This window comes from Engraulis encrasicolus, chromosome 10 (assembly GCF_034702125.1).
Source record: "Engraulis encrasicolus isolate BLACKSEA-1 chromosome 10, IST_EnEncr_1.0, whole genome shotgun sequence".
Lineage (NCBI taxonomy): Eukaryota > Metazoa > Chordata > Actinopteri > Clupeiformes > Engraulidae > Engraulis > Engraulis encrasicolus.
The window spans coordinates 53,593,767-53,611,342 of record NC_085866.1 but is presented as its reverse complement, the minus strand read 5'-3'; the positions used below and the strand labels follow the sequence as shown (position 1 = coordinate 53,611,342).

General features: G+C 43.6%; 1 protein-coding gene across 4 annotated transcripts in view; it reads left to right on the top strand.

The window, feature by feature from the left end:
• flna (filamin A, alpha (actin binding protein 280)) overlaps window positions 1-17,576 on the top strand; it is a 56,815-nt gene that overhangs the window by 36,463 nt on the left and 2,776 nt on the right. Inside the window, exons 25-45 of one of the 4 annotated variants that reach the window (XM_063209334.1) lie at window positions 358-518; window positions 759-926; window positions 1,158-1,281; window positions 1,887-2,043; window positions 2,436-2,625; window positions 3,207-3,230; window positions 4,278-4,525; window positions 5,615-5,701; window positions 7,247-7,346; window positions 7,547-7,687; window positions 8,347-8,475; window positions 8,919-9,092; window positions 9,459-9,620; window positions 10,103-10,306; window positions 10,678-10,830; window positions 11,143-11,265; window positions 11,859-12,125; window positions 12,640-12,777; window positions 13,053-13,168; window positions 14,497-14,629; window positions 17,274-17,450. In XM_063209334.1, coding sequence (XP_063065404.1) covers window positions 358-518; window positions 759-926; window positions 1,158-1,281; window positions 1,887-2,043; window positions 2,436-2,625; window positions 3,207-3,230; window positions 4,278-4,525; window positions 5,615-5,701; window positions 7,247-7,346; window positions 7,547-7,687; window positions 8,347-8,475; window positions 8,919-9,092; window positions 9,459-9,620; window positions 10,103-10,306; window positions 10,678-10,830; window positions 11,143-11,265; window positions 11,859-12,125; window positions 12,640-12,777; window positions 13,053-13,168; window positions 14,497-14,629; window positions 17,274-17,450 — 3,176 coding nt within the window. The remainder of the gene's footprint in view (window positions 1-357; window positions 519-758; window positions 927-1,157; window positions 1,282-1,886; window positions 2,044-2,435; window positions 2,626-3,206; window positions 3,231-4,277; window positions 4,526-5,614; window positions 5,702-7,246; window positions 7,347-7,546; window positions 7,688-8,346; window positions 8,476-8,918; window positions 9,093-9,458; window positions 9,621-10,102; window positions 10,307-10,677; window positions 10,831-11,142; window positions 11,266-11,858; window positions 12,126-12,639; window positions 12,778-13,052; window positions 13,169-14,496; window positions 14,630-17,273; window positions 17,451-17,576) is intronic. The other 3 variants (XM_063209337.1, XM_063209335.1, XM_063209338.1) reach the window with 3 other exon arrangements.

Sequence of the window (17,576 nt, the reverse complement as noted above, 5' to 3'; positions counted from 1 at the left end):
TCATGTCAAGCTATTTATGAAGCCTTCAAGTCATTTTTATTTGATGAATGATCCCTTTATTAGGGTAACAAAAGAGCACAAGACCTATGCCAATATGCCTTTTGTATAATGTTTTCCATCTATTTCATTTGTTATTATACATCAATCTAGTTCCACTGAACCTATCATGTGATCAAATGCTTTAATAGTTAAGATAGTCATTTGGCCTGACTGTGTGTCTTTTCCAACTTTATTAAGTTTGTTTTACATATTTACTGCACTGATTCAGTAGTAACTTCTCTCCTATAAGATTTGGTAAACACTTTTAATCTAGTTATTTGGCCTGACTGGTGTATGTGTGTTCTCCTCTCTCCACAGTGGTGCTGGCACTGGTGGCTTGGGGCTGGCAGTGGAGGGTCCCTCCGAGGCCAAGATGTCCTGCGTGGACAACAAGGATGGCAGCTGCTCTGTGGAGTACGTCCCTTACGAGCCTGGCACCTACAACCTCAACATCACCTACGGAGGACAGCCAATCACAGGTCAGTGTCTGCATCACATGATTGATTAGAATGTTGATTTAGAATGTTGCCTACGGTGCCTACTCTTGATGGTGATGTCCAGAGCTGTATAAAATGTATACCGCTCTGAGATGTTAGGAATGACAGACAGCGCCATTCACAGTGTAGTAAATCATGATTGAATCATGAGCTACTCACTGACATAACTCTTCCTCTAACTCTTCTGCCATGCGTGTGTCTCTGTGTGATTTGCCTCTGCAGGAAGCCCCTTCTCGGTGCCTGTCCACGATGTGGTGGATGCCACCAAGGTCAAATGCCAAGGTCAGGGCATCGGGAACAACGTCCGCGCCAACATCCCCCAAGTCTTCACTGTGGATGCCAGCAAGGCTGGTGTTGCTCCCCTCCAGGTCCGCGTGCAAGGCCCCAAAGGTAGGCAACTTCATATGAAGTATCACGGTAACCTCTGTGATTGCCTGTTTGTTTGATATTTAAATATTTTCTCTATTGTCACCTGTTCTTCACACATGACCTCTCCCATTCATCTGTTTTGGCTTTGACGTCTTTGGTTTCAATAAGTAGCCTAAATCATGCCCTCTCAAAGTCTTTTTGTGCAGTGAGAACTAACTCATGATTGTTGCATGTGTGTGTGTGTGCCTGCAGGTGTGGTTGAGCCAGTGGAGATTGTGGATAACGGCGATCAGACCCACAATGTGAGCTACGTGCCGACCCGGGAGGGCCCCTACTCCATCAACGTGCTCTACGCTGATGAGGAGGTCCCACGCAGGTAACACTGCAGTGCGCACATGACACTGCACATTACTGCACGCCCATTCATAGTCAATTACACTCCAATACCAATCCATCCTCTTTACATTCTTTATGCCATTATCAGGCCATTAAACACACACACACACACACACACACACACACAAGCGTGTGCGCGCTGTACTGCATGTTGATCTCAATTCCTCATGATGTCATTCTTCAATGAGTTTACACGTGGTTGTAGTACAGTCAGTCTTAAGTCAAATGTATCAGTCCATCTGCTGTTATCAGCTCCTCCATACACATCATGCATGTTATCAGTTCATTCACACATGGTCACGTCATGTAGATGTTATCTTAGTGGTAACGTCATGCATTTGGACACGCAGTTTTATTGTTTTTTTGTTCACCTTTGATCTTGGTAATCATTGCCTTCTAACGTCCCTTTTTTTCGTTCTCACCCTATCTGACCTTCATTCTCTTGCTATCTCTTTTCCTTTCTCTTTACAACCATCTCCTACACTACTTATTTCTTTTTCTTTCTTATTCATTTGTTTCCCTTCTCTTCATTTTCTCTCCTCCCTCTCTGTGTCTCTCTCTGCTTCCCTGAACTCTCTCTCTCAGCCCGTACAAGGTGAAGGTCCTGCCCACTCACGATGCCAGCAAGGTGCGCTGCAGCGGCCCCGGGCTCAACACCACCGGCGTGCCCGCCAGTCTGCCCGTGGAGTTCACCATCGATGCCAAGGATGCAGGAGAGGGCCTGCTCGCCGTTCAAATCACTGTAAGTGTCTTTGTGATGGGCAGCCTCACAAAACTGGAGAACTGCATTTACATTAAAACCACTTTTACCTGGGAACAATCTGAACTCATTCTGAATTGAACTGAGTTGAGTGGTAGGCTACTGATCAAGAACAAAAAATACAGTAGAGATGTTTTATTATGGATTTGGAATAAATGATTAACCTTCAATGGTAAAGCGCAAGAAATTGACTTGATCTTAGGCCCTTGAAAAACGGTTTGACGGTGTAACTTCCGTCTTCAGTAGAGGATCAAATGGATGTTGATGTGTGACATGCTTTAAAACCAGCTGATCTTGTAATGGCTAGATTCAATAAGGAGACATGATCAACGTAATCCAATTCTTATATGTTGTTGTATTTCCTGCCTCCGAAGGACCCAGAGGGCAAGCCCAAGAAGGCCAACATCCGCGACAACCAGGACGGCACCTATCTGGTGTCCTACGTGCCAGACATGACGGGCCGCTACACCATCCTCATCAAGTACGGTGGAGACGAGATCCCCTACTCCCCGTACCGCATCCGCGCCCTACCCACCGGGGACGCCAGCAAGTGCACCGTCACAGGTAGGCCGCTGACGCCACTGATGCCAAATCGGCGCCGCACCTCATCACACCTATGATATTGCAATAAGCTGGGTGCTGGGTTTAACAGAGCTGTAAGATGGGTTTATCGCTTGGTATAACAGGCTGTCCTCCTGAGCAGCATTAGGAGGTTCTTTTTTTAAGTCTCAGTGAACTCTGTGGAAAACTGAAAATCACCAAAATATTGAAGAAACTTGATATGCAGAATTGGAACATTATCAAAAGATCGCTTGCATTCCCGCTGCTGAACACTGCTTCCAAAATATTACCATTCACATTCTTACGCAGTCTATGCCTCTTATAGACTGTAATCACGGCCTGTTTGTGTGCAGTTATTTTCTGTATGCAGTGCACTTGTATACATACAATGGATATAGTATCTCCACACAACGCCTCTCACAAAGACACACCCAACTTGTTGTGCGGTGCTGCTCACGATGCAATCACGTTCTCATCTTACTTTGGTTATTCTTTTTTATTTTATTTCTTTTTTGGAGCACATCTGTTTACCACACTGATTTGTATTCTTCACTTTTTCGCTCTCTGCTGCTCACGTTTCTCAGTCTCAATCGGAGGTCACGGTTTGGGTAAGCGCTTTGAAAGATGTCTTGTTTTGGTGTTTCTTCTTTTTTTTTACTTTATGTTTTATTTTGCATGGAGAATGGCCCACTACCTACTACTTGATATGCCAAAAAAGAGCCTGTCCTCCTCCATATTACCAACTCTCCTTGTCTCCTTTTTTATTTTCCTCACTCTTGACCGAACAAGCAAAGTATGTTTATAACAGAGTTTTTAGTTTGAGTATAAATTAACTTCAGCTCGAGCAACTCACTTTTAATAATAACGTAATTAACAATGTAGTCTCTCTTTCTCTCTCTCTCTCTCTCTCTGTCTCTCTGTCTCTCTCTCTCTCTCTCTGGCAGTCAGTAAAACAGACCAGAGGGATTTTTTTTGTTTTATCTGTTTCTCTCATCCCTCCCTCTCTCCCATTTTGAGTGTTCCCACCTCCCCTTGCTGGAGGTATTTCAATCAAACGCATGTGGATCTGGTGACAAGAGACTAATGACTAACTGGCATTTCTTTGCTCTGCTAGGCTGCCTGCCTGCCTGCCTGCCTGCTATGGTGGAATGTGCATCGTGGGTAATTGGTTCAGACAGTAATCAAGACTGAAGACCTTTTTAACTGACACTAGTGCCATGCGAGAGAAAGCGAGTCCGCAGTAGACTGGATGTATAGCAACCCAGAGAGCTGTCGAAACGCAACTGAATGAGTATTTCCAGGAGGGGAGGCAAAACCTCTAAAATAAGCAACTTTTTACATCGTCAAAGTACTCTCACAAACAGATATGTGCACACTTTTCTTCAGTTGGGAGAGTGACCACAAATTTTCAAACAGAAGATGACTACATCATTGCCATGAGCTGAACTTCTTGCCTCTCCTCTGCTCACTCACTCAATGCCTTTTGGAAGCTCTTTGGCCGTGTACGTACAGTAGCCGAACAACTCCACCCTGAGTTGTACATGCTAAAAAAAACCTCCTGAATACTTAACTCATGTTCTTTAGTAGAACCAATTTGCTTCAAGTAAACGGCCATTGTTCTAAAACACACACGGATCATTTGGCTACTTTCACAGGTGCCGGCGTTGGCCCCACCATCCAGATCGGTGAGCAGACGGTCATCACCGTGGACGCCAAGGCGGCCGGGAAGGGCAAGGTGACCTGCACCGTCTGCACCCCCGACGGCGCCGAGGTGGACGTGGACGTGGTGGAGAACGAGGACGGCACCTTTGACATCTTCTACACGGCGCCGCAGCCCGGGAAGTACGTCATCTGCGTGCGCTTCGGCGGAGAGCACATCCCCAACAGCCCCTTCCAGGTCACGGTAAGTGATCTCACACAAAAAAGCAAGCACCAATCACTTGTCAAAGGAAATTCTCCACAGGAAAGCTACTTTCTCCCTCTCAAAAAGTTTGTTCTGTCCAGCTTCCTAAACAGCATTGGCTGGTGGAAAAGCCTCAAATGCTAAGGCCAAAAGCCCTAACGGCTAAAAGCCTTCTCATTTTTTTTAAATGTATGTACGTTGTTTTCCTAATGATTTATGTGTGTTCACCAAACACTGGTCAGATATGGCCCTCCTACAGTACTGGAAACGTAGGGCTGTGCAATATCTCAAATTAATATTGTGATCTCAATATTGCTGTCAAACAATATCAAATTTCATAATATCGATTTGAAACAATATTTTCGACATTTGTCTATACTGCCAAAAGTAAGGTTACGCTAAGCGCAATACATTCCCCTCCACTTGAGCCATTGCGAGCACAAAGCAGACTTGCTATACCCAACACTCATGCAGAACACCTCTGTGTGTTTCTGTGTGGCCCTCTACTCTGACTGCTGAAGGGAGGGAAGTTTGTGAATTGTTTAGCACAATTAATTTGTCTTTAAAAGAAATATTGTCTAAAAATCAATATTGACTAAAATAATCGTGATATTGACTTCTCACAATCGAGCAGCCCAATGGAAACGTAACTTTCCTTGTGTGTTCTTTCTGAGGAGACTAGGTAGTTATTGTTGGGGACTTTAAGGCAAGAGGGGCTTATCCTTCCGAGGAGACTAGCGGTGTAGTGGACTAGTACAGACTAACACATGGTCTCGTCAGTGTGGGAAATCCCTGTGATTAGCTTCCTGCTTTTATGCAGTGCTTACTCATCCCCACACACACACACAAACACATCCTGCCTGCAAGTCAGCTCAGGGGGTGGAAATGGACATTCCTGGAAGCTCCCTGGTGGCCCTCCAGACACGATGTCACTGTGATTCAGAGCTGTGTGTGTGTGTTGGGGGGGTTGGTGTGTGTTTGGTTGGTTGGATATATATGTGTGTGTATTTGTCTGTTTGTGTGGCTGGTATGTGTGGAAGTAAATGGGGATTTTCACCGTCACCTTGTTGTTTCACTGTGTGACCTTAGGCGTTGGACGGTGCCCCTACCGAGCAGCTAATGCAGCAGACCCAGGTCCCGCAGTATGCCTACGCGCCCAACGTGGGCCAACCCTGGGTACTGACCTGCTTCCCCATTCCATTCCTCTCCTCTCTCGCCCCCCTCCTCTTATCCACCCATCCACCCCTTCCTCCCCTTCCTCCATCCATCCATCCATCCATCTCCTACACTCTCCCCCGTTCCCACTCCTCCGCCTGCCTCTCTCCCTCCGTCCCTCTCCAGACATGCTTAGTGTCCTGTATGTTTGTGTCTGTCCTCTTTGCAGCAGTCCTCTGTCTCGTGTTAGGTACCTGTACTGTACTGTATGCCCCAAAGGTCCTTCTGGGACTGGTTAAAGCTCTAATCTCACAGGTGCAGGTGGGAGCTTTTTTCCTCCTGCATTTTTCCCAAAATAACTGACTTTGGACTTTTTTGGGGGGTCAGTGGGTGGTTCAAATTAACCAGATGAAGGTCTCATTGGTGCCATGGAAGCCATTTTGATTGCGATACGAATGTGGTGCTGGCCCACAGTGTGGAGAAGGTGGGGGGAGGGTTAAAACCCACATTTAACAAAATGGCTTCCAGACCAAAACTAGAGACTCGAGTGTTTGTTTATGTTTCCCTTTCTTTCTTTTTTTTGTTGGGTGCTGCTGGTTTTTTGTTGGTTCCTCTGGTTTCCTGGATCTTAGAAGGAAAGGCTAGAAGGAAAGCCCTACTTTTATTTTTGCTTGTCTTGTTCTCAACACTCCTTGGCTGGATCTCAAATGGTGCACTTGTGCACTTCGGGCACTATGTTTTAGTGCGTAACTAATACGGCATACACACTGAAACATGAACACTAAAGTGCACAAGTGAACCATTTGAGATTCAGCCCTTGTCTTTGTTTGTGCTTGGCCTCCTCGTTCCCCCACTACAACCCCCGTCCCCCTTGCCACCTAGTTAGCTTGCTTCCTCATACTTCCCTTGTGGCGTAATGTCCTCTCTCCTCACAGTGGAGGGTGCATCATATTTTTTCCCCCAGTCATCACCATTACCATCATCCTCCTCCTCCTCCTCCTCATCATCATCCTGGTCATGATCATCTATGTGGTTGTTGTTGTCATCATCATTATCACCGTCATTTCCCGTCCCCCTTTTTGCCTTGTTTTCATTCATTTTTTTATTGTCCTATGTGAACTAAATCCCATCCCTTTTCAGCCATCTTGTCTGCACAGTTGTCTCCAAATTGTTTCTGTCTTGTTTGGATTGTGTAGCCCTGATTCATCCTGAGTTGGATAGGGCGCTGTACTTATTCCAGTTCTATAAACAGTGTTTATTTTTAGGACTTTGCCAATCAATTTACAGTACTTTCCTGTTCTGATTTGAAAGCTGTTTTTAGTCATCTTGCAAAAACCTTTATAAAAAAAATTGAACAAAGAGTCTTTCAGTTTTTCCCAGACAAAACATTAGTTCTACTGTTAGTTCTGTCTTCTGACAACAATGAATACAGAGTAGGTTTTTTGAATCAGCTGTGTCTCTTGGCCACCCCGTTCATGCATGCGGAAAGTAAAGTAGGCATGGAAGTTGGCACTCATCGCTTGTTTGTCTCCTCACCCACCTACCTACCCCTCCGTTCACCCGCAGGCGACAGACAGGCCGATGGGCATGAATGGTCTGGACGTGGCAGGACTGCGGCCCTTCGACCTGGTCATTCCATTCACCATTCAGAAGGGAGAGATCACAGGTCAGTGTTACACTTCTCTCTACTTCTCAACATGTCCCCTCCATCACACCATCAAAACACGACCCTGTCCACAATGGCACCAGGGATTTAGTGTCTGTCTGTGGTGTGCTTAGTCTCTCTGTGTGAATAAACCCTCCAACCTCTCTCGTTCTCTCTTTCTCTTTCTCTTTTTCTCTCTCTCTCTCTGCTGTGCTTGTTAGGCGATGTGCGAATGCCATCCGGGAAGGTGGCCAAGCCTGACATCACGGACAACAAGGACGGCACAGTCACGGTCAAATACGCGCCCACTGAAGCAGGCCTGCACGAGATGGACATCAAATACGACGGCATCCACATCCCAGGTCAGTAAAGCCTCCTCGAGAGTTGTTACATGACCACACAGTCCAAACAAATCAAATCATTTACAGTGTTTGAAATAATACAGTGCGGGTATACCAGAGAGCATGGTTGGTCTCAGTATGATGACCCTGAGAATACCATAACTCTTGTCATAGAAGAGACCATAGCTGTGCCTTGATTGAAGGATACGACTGCAAGTCTCTTCTATCTGGAGATTTACGAGTCACTCGGGGTTAACTGGGCTATGTTTGTACCCTGCAAATATATGAAGTCTTAGCAAGCTTAGTTTTCAAGGGGAAAAAACATCTAGTCTAGTCAGTTTATAAGTAAAAAATACTTCAGATTATTTGTTAGTCGTTACAAGCAAATATTAACAAGACTAAATGACTTGCTCCAAGGGACAAATATCTTAAAATCACAGAATATTATAGATATCATAGATTATTTAGATTCATTTTAAGATGCGTTTTTACTTGAAACAAAAAATAAACGTGCTATAATTTCATTTTTTTGCAGTGTAACTAAACCACAGTTTTGGAATATGCCCCATGTCTGCAGAGAAACTGTGTGGAGTCATCTTACCTTTTAGAACCAAATGTTTCATATATATTGACTTGTGTTTGCTCTAACGTTCAACATCTTTATCTTCATGTTTGTACAGGGAGCCCATTGCAGTTCTATGTGGACTATGTCAACAGTGGTCACGTGACTGCCTATGGGCCCGGTCTTATCCATGGCATGGTCAACAAGCCTGCTCTCTTCACCGTCGACACCAAAGACGCTGGAGAAGGTAACACAAATTTATGACAATCTACTTTCTTTCCAGAGGAAGTAAAGAAATATGCTTCCATTCAATTCTTGAATTGCAATCTTTTTCAACTTTTTGTATGGCTATTCTGTTATTCCTCTGTCATGATGGAAAATGATTGCCCTCACATGCGTTTATATAAAGGTTGTCTTTCAATACATTTCACTTTGGCAAAAGGTCACAATCAAAGGTCTCTAGCCACTCTGTGTATGTAAAACCATCCAAAAATCTGTGTTTTTTCGTAATGCAGAAGTCAATCAATGCCCATTAGTGGCATCATTTCACGTCATGTGCTGCTAACATAAAACCAAAAAAGTCAAAAGCTCATTGAAAACTATTGGCATCCAAATAGCCAAACGTAAACTACTTTCTACTTTCCCCCTTAACTCCTCACTAAAGTTGTTGTCGTTTGTCCTTCATGGCAGGTGGCTTGTCTCTGGCCATTGAGGGCCCGTCCAAGGCTGACATCAGCTGCACTGACAACCAAGATGGCACCTGCACCGTGTCCTACCTGCCCGTGCTGCCGGGAGACTACAACATCCTGGTCAAGTACAACGAGAAACACATCCCCGGCAGCCCCTTCATCGCCAAGATCACTGGTCAGTACAGAGACAGTGTGTTTTTATTATTTAAAAGTGAAGGAGATTGGCATTTAACTTGATCAGATGGTAGCTGGATTAACAATAGATTAAGCATTAGTGACTACATTGATTGATCAGAGTTTACTTTTAACCACATGTCATGTTAATACGTTGGTTGGTTTTAAACATCTATGTATGTACATGTTGCCTCATATTTCTCTCTCTCTCTCTCTCTGTCTCTCTCTCTTTCTGTCTCTCTTTCTGTCTCTCTTTCTGTCTCTCTTTCTGTCTCTCTGTCTCTGTCTCTGTCTCTGTCTCTGTCTCTCTCTCTTTCTGTCTCTCTCTCTTTCTGTCTCTCTCTCTCTCTCTCTCGTCCCCATGCAGGTGATGACTCGATGCGCATGTCACAGCTCAAGGTGGGCTCTGCTGCAGACATCCCTCTGGATATCGGGGAGCTGGACCTTAGCCAGCTGACTGCCTCCCTCACCACACCCTCCGGCCGCGAGGAGCCCTGCCTGCTCAAGATGCTCCGCAACGGGCACGTGGGTGAGTGCAGGCGCAAAGAGGGAGAGGTCCATAGATGGTTCATAATGGCCATGTATGGCAGTGAAGGAGATGACAAGGGAGTGCAATAGGGGGTGGAAAGCAGAAAGAGAAGCTGAATACCATAAAGAAATGCGGACATAAGCATGCAGAAATACGATTTAAATGTAAATTAAACTGAAATAATGGAAACCTAATTATTTTTCTTGAAAGGAATATTGTGTCCTGCAGAAATGAGGCCGCTGTGGTACGCTAATACACCTGACCATATACGGGCAACACTGCCCATGGAGACCCATGTTCGAATCCAGGCCGAGTCATTTCCCAACCCTTCTGCTTTTCACTGCCATATCTAAATAAAGGCAAAGCCCTGTACAATTAACATGTTATGATTGTAAATCACTTTTTTTCACTTAAGTGAAACTTTCTCAGATAAAATTAATTAAAAAGACTCTTCTAAATGTTTTGCGCTTTTGTCCTTCCAGGTATCTCCTTCGTTCCCAAGGAGATTGGCGAGCACTTGGTGAACATCAAGAAGAATGGCCGCCACATCCCTAACAGCCCCATCACAGTCATGATCAACCAATCAGAGATTGGTGACGCCAGTCGTGTGCGCGTGACTGGCCAGGGCTTGACCGAGGGCCGCACCTTCGAGCCCGCCGAGTTCATCATCGACACCCGTGACGCAGGTGAGGACAAATGTCTGGCTTTGTACATACATGTAACTACCACTCATAACTTATGTGTGATTAACACGCATCTGTCTGTATATCCGTAACCAAAGCAACTTTTTAAGGTTAGCTGTACTTATGTCTTTGCATGTCTGTATTAAAACAGGCAATATGAAATCTGTAGCTGTATCAGATGGTAAATGCACTACATTTGCAGTATGTACAAATATAGGTCTTCCTCACATTCATCAGAGGTCATTAAATTAAAAAAAAAATATCCATACATTAATTAATTATCTAAGATGGTTATGATGAAGATAAACTACTTTTATGCATTAAAAGCCTCTGCGGGTAACTTAAGTCTCTGCGCTTGTGTGCTATGATCACAGGCTATGGTGGCCTGAGTCTGTCCATTGAGGGTCCCAGCAAAGTGGACATCAACACAGAGGACCTGGAGGACGGCACCTGCAAGGTCACCTACTGCCCCACTGAACCAGGAAACTACATCATCAACATCAAGTTTGCTGACCAGCATGTCCCAGGTTGCCTACCTTAAATGCCACCCCATCATTTTTTAATGAGAATGCATTCCACGCTGACACGCATGGGCAATAAATAAAGCCTAATTTGACATGTGTCATGGAGAGCCTGATTCTGACTTCCCTAAATTGGACCAGGGATAGAAAACTATTGCATGGGGACTCCAAAAAGGGTCTTTACTACAATTTGTTGTTGGATTTAAAAAATAATACAATTTGGTTCCACGGAGGGACATGACTATGTGTAATTATGTTGGTAAGCAGCACAGGACTCCTAATCTAACCCTGATCTCCTGTTCTCTTCTTGTGACACAGGAAGTGCCTTCACTGTGAAGGTCACCGGAGAGGGCCGGATGAAGGAGAGCATCACCAGGAAGAGGAGAGCCGCCTCTGTGGCCAACGTCGGGAGCCAGTGTGACCTGAGTCTCAAAATCCCAGGTAATATTGCGTACTCGTATCCCAAGATGCCTTCACCCCCTCACAATTCACATCTTGTCAAAGACAGAAACTATGATCATTCATTGTACAGTATGTCCTGATCTAGAAAATGCTTTTGTCTCCTCTTAAAATATGAGGGAGATGAGCAATGTAGCAGCCCCTCAATAATAGTCATACTGTATCCCAAGATGCATTCACCCCCTAACAATCCACATCTCGGCAAAGACAGAAACTATTATCATTCAATGTATGTCCTGAGCTAGAAAATGTTATTGCCTCCTCTTAAAATACAATAGACATCATCACTGTGTCTGCTCCTCAGTTTCTTTCTTTGTTGAGAATTGACCTAATAGTTTATTGTATGGTCTAAACTTAAAAAAAGAGGCATTGCTATTTATTCACAGTTTTGTCACAAAATCCACAGATTATTCTTACCTTACTTTGTCACTTTTTTGACTGCTCAGAGACCAGTATAGCTGCCATGACCTTTCTCACTGTAGCACTCTGTGGATTGTGCGGCCACAATAGCAATACAATGCAACGCAAACGCAATGCTCAGACCTCACCTTTTCACTTCTTTATAACCCGCTCAGAGATCAGCATAGCCGACATGACCGCCCAGGTCACAAGTCCCTCCGGAAAGATTCACAAGGCCGAGATCATGGAAGGGGAGAACAACACCTACTGCATCCGCTTCGTGCCCACCGAGATGGGCGTGCACACTGTCAGCGTCAAGTACCAAGGGCAGCACGTGCCCGGCAGCCCCTTCCAGTTCACCGTGGGGCCCCTGGGCGAGGGAGGGGCCCACAAGGTCCGCGCCGGAGGCCCCGGACTGGAGAGAGCAGAGGCCGGAGTGCCAGGTAGACATGCCTGCTTGGTCACCGTATAGATATCAAGATTCAAGAAGTTTATTGCCATGTCAAGTTGATAGGAATTTGTTTTTGCACATCCTGAAATCAAATGCATATAATGGACAGACATACACCAGTTAACAGATATGAATGCTAGATGCCGTGTTAAGCCTTTTGGCGTAGCCTAACCCTGGTTGCTACCCTTTTGGTCCAGTCTATAGATATTTTCCATAGAGGTCATCGCCGCCACCTACAGGATAATGTGCATATTGCATTTTCACAATTAATTGCAGCACTATACAGACTAAAAATGGACAAAGCAGTGGTCAATGTTGTATCTAGTGTTCATATCTGTGCCATGTCACCTGTATAAAACTCATCCCCTTTGAATTGTGTGGTGTTGATGTGATGGTGGGAAAATCTGCCAGCACAATTGGGTAACATGAGTGAGGATTTTGCCTCAAAATTCTTTTTTTACCCCTGTTTCACTTCATGAGATTGACCAATACTCTTTTGAATGCAGCTGAATTCAGCATTTGGACTCGTGAGGCTGGGGCTGGTGGTCTGTCTATCGCTGTGGAGGGCCCCAGCAAAGCAGAAATTGCATTCGAAGACCGCAAGGATGGATCCAGCGGTGTCTCTTACATTGTTCAGGAGCCAGGTAAAACATTTCTGTCTGGAGATTGTTGCATGGATTAATAATCATGAGGAGCATTGCTATTTGAGGGTTGCAGGTATCAAGATCGGTGTTCATGTCATACTCCTGAAGTAATGAACTGGCTAATTGTATCGCTATCACTGTTTATGTTAATGATGTGATTTACAGTTTCAACCTAAAAGTTATATTCAAAACCCAAAGTGACTTTTATTTGTTCATAACAAGGGTATGGGAACGATTTAAAAAAAAGATAATAAACCACCCCCCATTTGTTCCAGGTGACTACGAGGTCTCCATCCGCTTCAACGACGAGCACATCCCCGACAGCCCCTTCGTGGTGCCAGTGGCCTCGCCATCCGACGACGCCCGCCGCCTTACTGTTGCTAGTCTTCAGGTGAGGCTTCGAGGAAAACAGACAATTGTCCACCCAGAAGAGAGCCTCAGAGCACCCACGACACAGCAGCTACATCCATCCTCCAACCATCATAGAATGCATCAGCTCAGCCAATCAGAGTGGTGGAATTGTTGAGGGTTCAGGATAGGGAAGTGAGGAAGATACTAAGCTATGGGCCTGTATTGACTGGGAGCTAACTAACCCTCTTAGAACAAAATTAGTAATTATATTATTTAGTTAATAATAATGTTAGGGGAAATTCTCTACTAATGTAGAAAAGTGCTTCACTGCCAATACAAATCGGTATTGGCTTGTGGAAGTAGATAGGAAGTGTTTAAACATAGATTGGAATAAGAGAAGTAAACCCCGATGGGGCATTAACAAGAATAGTGAGAAAACAAGTCTATAAACTAATTCGTTATGGTGCATTAAGGGGAAGCCTTCTTGTAGGGTTGTTCACCCTCCCAAAAGCCTTTAAGCAATGAGGCTGAATTTAAATTCCTATACGTTTAGGTAATTGCCCCCCAGGCAAATGGTGAATTATGCTTTAAATTGGGGTACAAGAGGTCAGGGGAAATGACTGTTAAGTAGGCATAGCCGAGGGGTAAAAGAACGGTTGCACCTGGGTTAGATCCAGGCCAGCTGAATTGTAGGAGGCGGCCGCTCCCCGCTTGACGACCGTGGGGGTGGGCCTGCTGCTGCTGCTGTGTGCATGGGTGCTGCTCCAGGCTCTGGGATCACTACCGGACTGTTTGTGTTTCTCGTGCCTCGTCCTAAAGGCTCCCAACAGCCTTCCCCCCTCCCCAAAATATTACCCCACTCACTCAGTGGTATAAAAAAGAGGGGCTAAAGGGTTAAAGAGGTCAAAAGAGGCTACTTCACCATCATCTTGTTACCCCCTCCTTTTCCATCCCCCCATTTAACAATCTTCTCACACTGTACAGTCATTGATTCACTCATGTGAATTGTGATTGTGCTCTTTGTGATGGTGTTCTCTGTGGGCTTTTAAGGTCTATACCTCTTATCTAGAGCCTCTCTCTTTAATCCCTTTAGCCTCAAGGTAAGGTAGTCTTGTCCGTAGAGCAATAGAAATGTACCTAGAATAGAAGCACATTAGATTAGTAACCAGAAATGTATTATTTGTAATAACTGTAGACTTAGTTGTAATTCATTTTGTTTTTCATTCATAAATAAGACTAATCGGATCCACGAAAATGACACCCAGAATTGGTGAGAAGACTGGAGTGGGAATGGTCACGATTGAACCCGCACAAAATGTTGTTTTTTTTGCCTGTAATTTAAGTGTTGAGTTGTCATTGTGAATACAGGAGTCGGGATTAAAGGTGAACCAGCCAGCCTCGTTTGCAGTAAGCCTGAACGGCGCTAAGGGCGTCATTGACGCTAAGGTGCACAGTCCCTCTGGAGCACTGGAGGAGTGCGTCGTCACAGAAATCGATGAAGGTAATGGGACCACCGCACCGATGCACATTAGCCGTGTTGATGGTATCCACAAAAGCCATTAATGTTGTCATGGTAGCCATATTGCTGACACAGGACATCCTTGGTACAGGAAGTGTTCTGTGCGTTGGCACAGTTAAACTAATAAACTGAACCAAACCAATGAAGGACAGAAATGTCTTTATAGAATTAAATGGCAATAGTATACCCCTCTTTTCCTCCAAAATGTAGAGGCATCTAGGAAAAAAACATTAAGCAACAGTGATTTTATTCAAACTTAAAGGAGATCTGTACAATCTTCAATGTTGCACAGCTCACTGATTCTTGAGAATGTGGTTAAAACTGGTTTCAATTTTGAAAGGGATCAGTTCAATAAAGACGCTTTTGCACACCTCTGTAGTTGGGCAGGTGCGTAGGATGTTATCCCAGCCGGGTTGTCAGTGAAGTGAAAAGAAATCCCGCACACTGTCCGTTCCACCAACAAACTTTAATACAACGTTTCGGTCATCCGACCTTCTTCAGGTAAAGTTCACCTGAAAAAGTTTACCTGAAGAAGGTCGGATGACCGAAACGTTGTATTAAAGTTTGTTGGTGGAACGGACAGTGTGCGGGATTTCTTTTCACTTCAATTTTGAAAGGGAAAAAGTAATTCAAATCCAAAGTATAGAGGTATATTATCATAGACAAAGGTCTTTACTGCGCAGCAATATACTTTTTTCCATAAAATAGGCTATTACTTGTTTTTGTCAACACCGTCAGACATGATTAACATGAGTTTTTTGTATTAAAGCGAAGAATTATTTTAATAAATTGACAGCATTGTAGATGATGCATATTCTTAAAGGTGCACTGTGTAATGTTTTTAGTAGTTTAGTTCCAGAATTCATGCTACTCATTCACAAATGTTACCTTTTTCATAAAATAATGACCACTACCATCAATTTCCAAGTATTCATTATGACTGGGAAAATTGCACTTCTCCAATGTCCGCCATTTCCAGAAATAGACATTGTTTGCTGCAAAACACTTTGGTCATTATACCAGTAAATAATAGTTCGTCATTTAGTGAATTTTCATGAAAAGATTAAATTTGACTGTAGACGGCACAGTTTCAATGAGCAGCATAGTTGCAACTTGCAATACCTACTCTGAGACATGTTTTAAAGGTGCACTGCGTAGGATGGTGGCCAAACGCGCAAAACAACTGGGGAAAAATCCTTCTGTCGTTTTTTTGTCACCTCTGTCAGATGTCACTACCATCAGGTCTGATGTTGGCGACAAAAATCCTCCAAATGCGCCTCATTGGAGGCTAGAGTATGATTTTGGATCACAATGAATACTAATGTGTCTTATAATGTTTCATTGACCAGCACAATTCAGTTACATGTGGAACAAGCTGACACAAAACCTGACGGTGGTGACATCTGACGGAGGTGACAAAATACTACTCTTTTACATAATGTGCATTTTTCTTCTCTCTCAAAAAGTATATATTAATTTACATGAATCTAATATAATATTATTATACAAAAGTGATGGTGGTGATATGTTATGGTTGAGACATTAGCAGTGTCCAAACAAATTAACAAATTGAAGAGGAAGTAATAAACGTAAAGGAGCTTCAGTGATTGTGAAGCATGCAGTAAAGCTGAAGGTTTGAATAAAGGGTCCTCAGGAAGATGACCTTTTTATTGTCTTTAAAAAAACGTCTGATGGTGGTGACGAATATGTGAGACACATATTGAGCAATCAGAATATAATAGTAAATATTGTTCTAAACTCACTGTTTGCAGTTCTGTAGAACTATTATACCCTCTTCCATGTAAAGGTGATATTATTCAAATTTTTAATTTTTTTTAATTTTTAACCAATTGAAATTATTATGTCTGTGCTATGTCTGTTTTATAAAGGGTGGACAAATGTACAGTAATGAAATTATAATGAAATTACAATTAAATCTGTAAAAGAACTGTACCTTTGTGTAACAGGCACCTTCAGAAGTACCTGGATTCCCTTTGTTCATGAAAGAGTAATTGATTTTTAACAAAATTACCCCTTTTATGAGTGGGATGTGTTTCAAGAATCAGTGAGCTGCTAGTGGCAGTACATGTGCCGTAGACCCTCCTGCATATACGTAGAATAGGACATATAAAAATGAGAAAATGTTTTTGTCTGTTTTAATGTCAAAATCGATAGCTTGATAAGAACTTGTAAAAGCACAATATTTCTGACAAAAATACGATTATTTTTTTTTAATATAATATTGCCCCTTCAACACACACAACTATAGCATGCCTTCGTGCGTGAAGGGTTGAGCTTTTAAAATGAACCAATTTAATTTGAACCAATTTAAAGTGAACCAAATTGAATGTTTGTTCTTTTGAAAGCCATGTACTCACTTTAAACAGCATCATAGTTTGCAGAGGGAGATAATGACTAGATGTAATTTAATAGGCTACGCGGTCTTCAGTGAATTGTCTGCTATTTCAGAGACTCATTAGGCTGAAGATTTGCGTGTGTGTTTGTCATTATCTGACATTTTGACAAGACTGCAATTCTTTCTTTGTGATTCAGCCCATGGATTTTTATGATCACATTGCTCACTGCCCCCCTCAACCCCACCCCATCTCTTTAACCATCCCCACAGACAAGTATGCAGTGCGATTCATCCCAAGGGAAAACGGTCTGTACCTGATTGATGTTAAGTTCAACGGCTCGCACATCCCCGGAAGTCCCTTCAAGATCCGCGTCGGTGAGACAGGCCAGGCCGGAGACCCTGGCATGGTATCCGCATACGGAGCTGGACTGGAGGGCGGCACCACAGGTAGCCATCTTAAATTCAGCCCCAGTGGTTCCTGCTGTTTGTCTTTCTTTTGTCTACCCTCGAAAAAACAAGGAGCTATTGTCTTCCCTCTCCCTTCTCATTTGTTATATATACTTGGTATAAAAG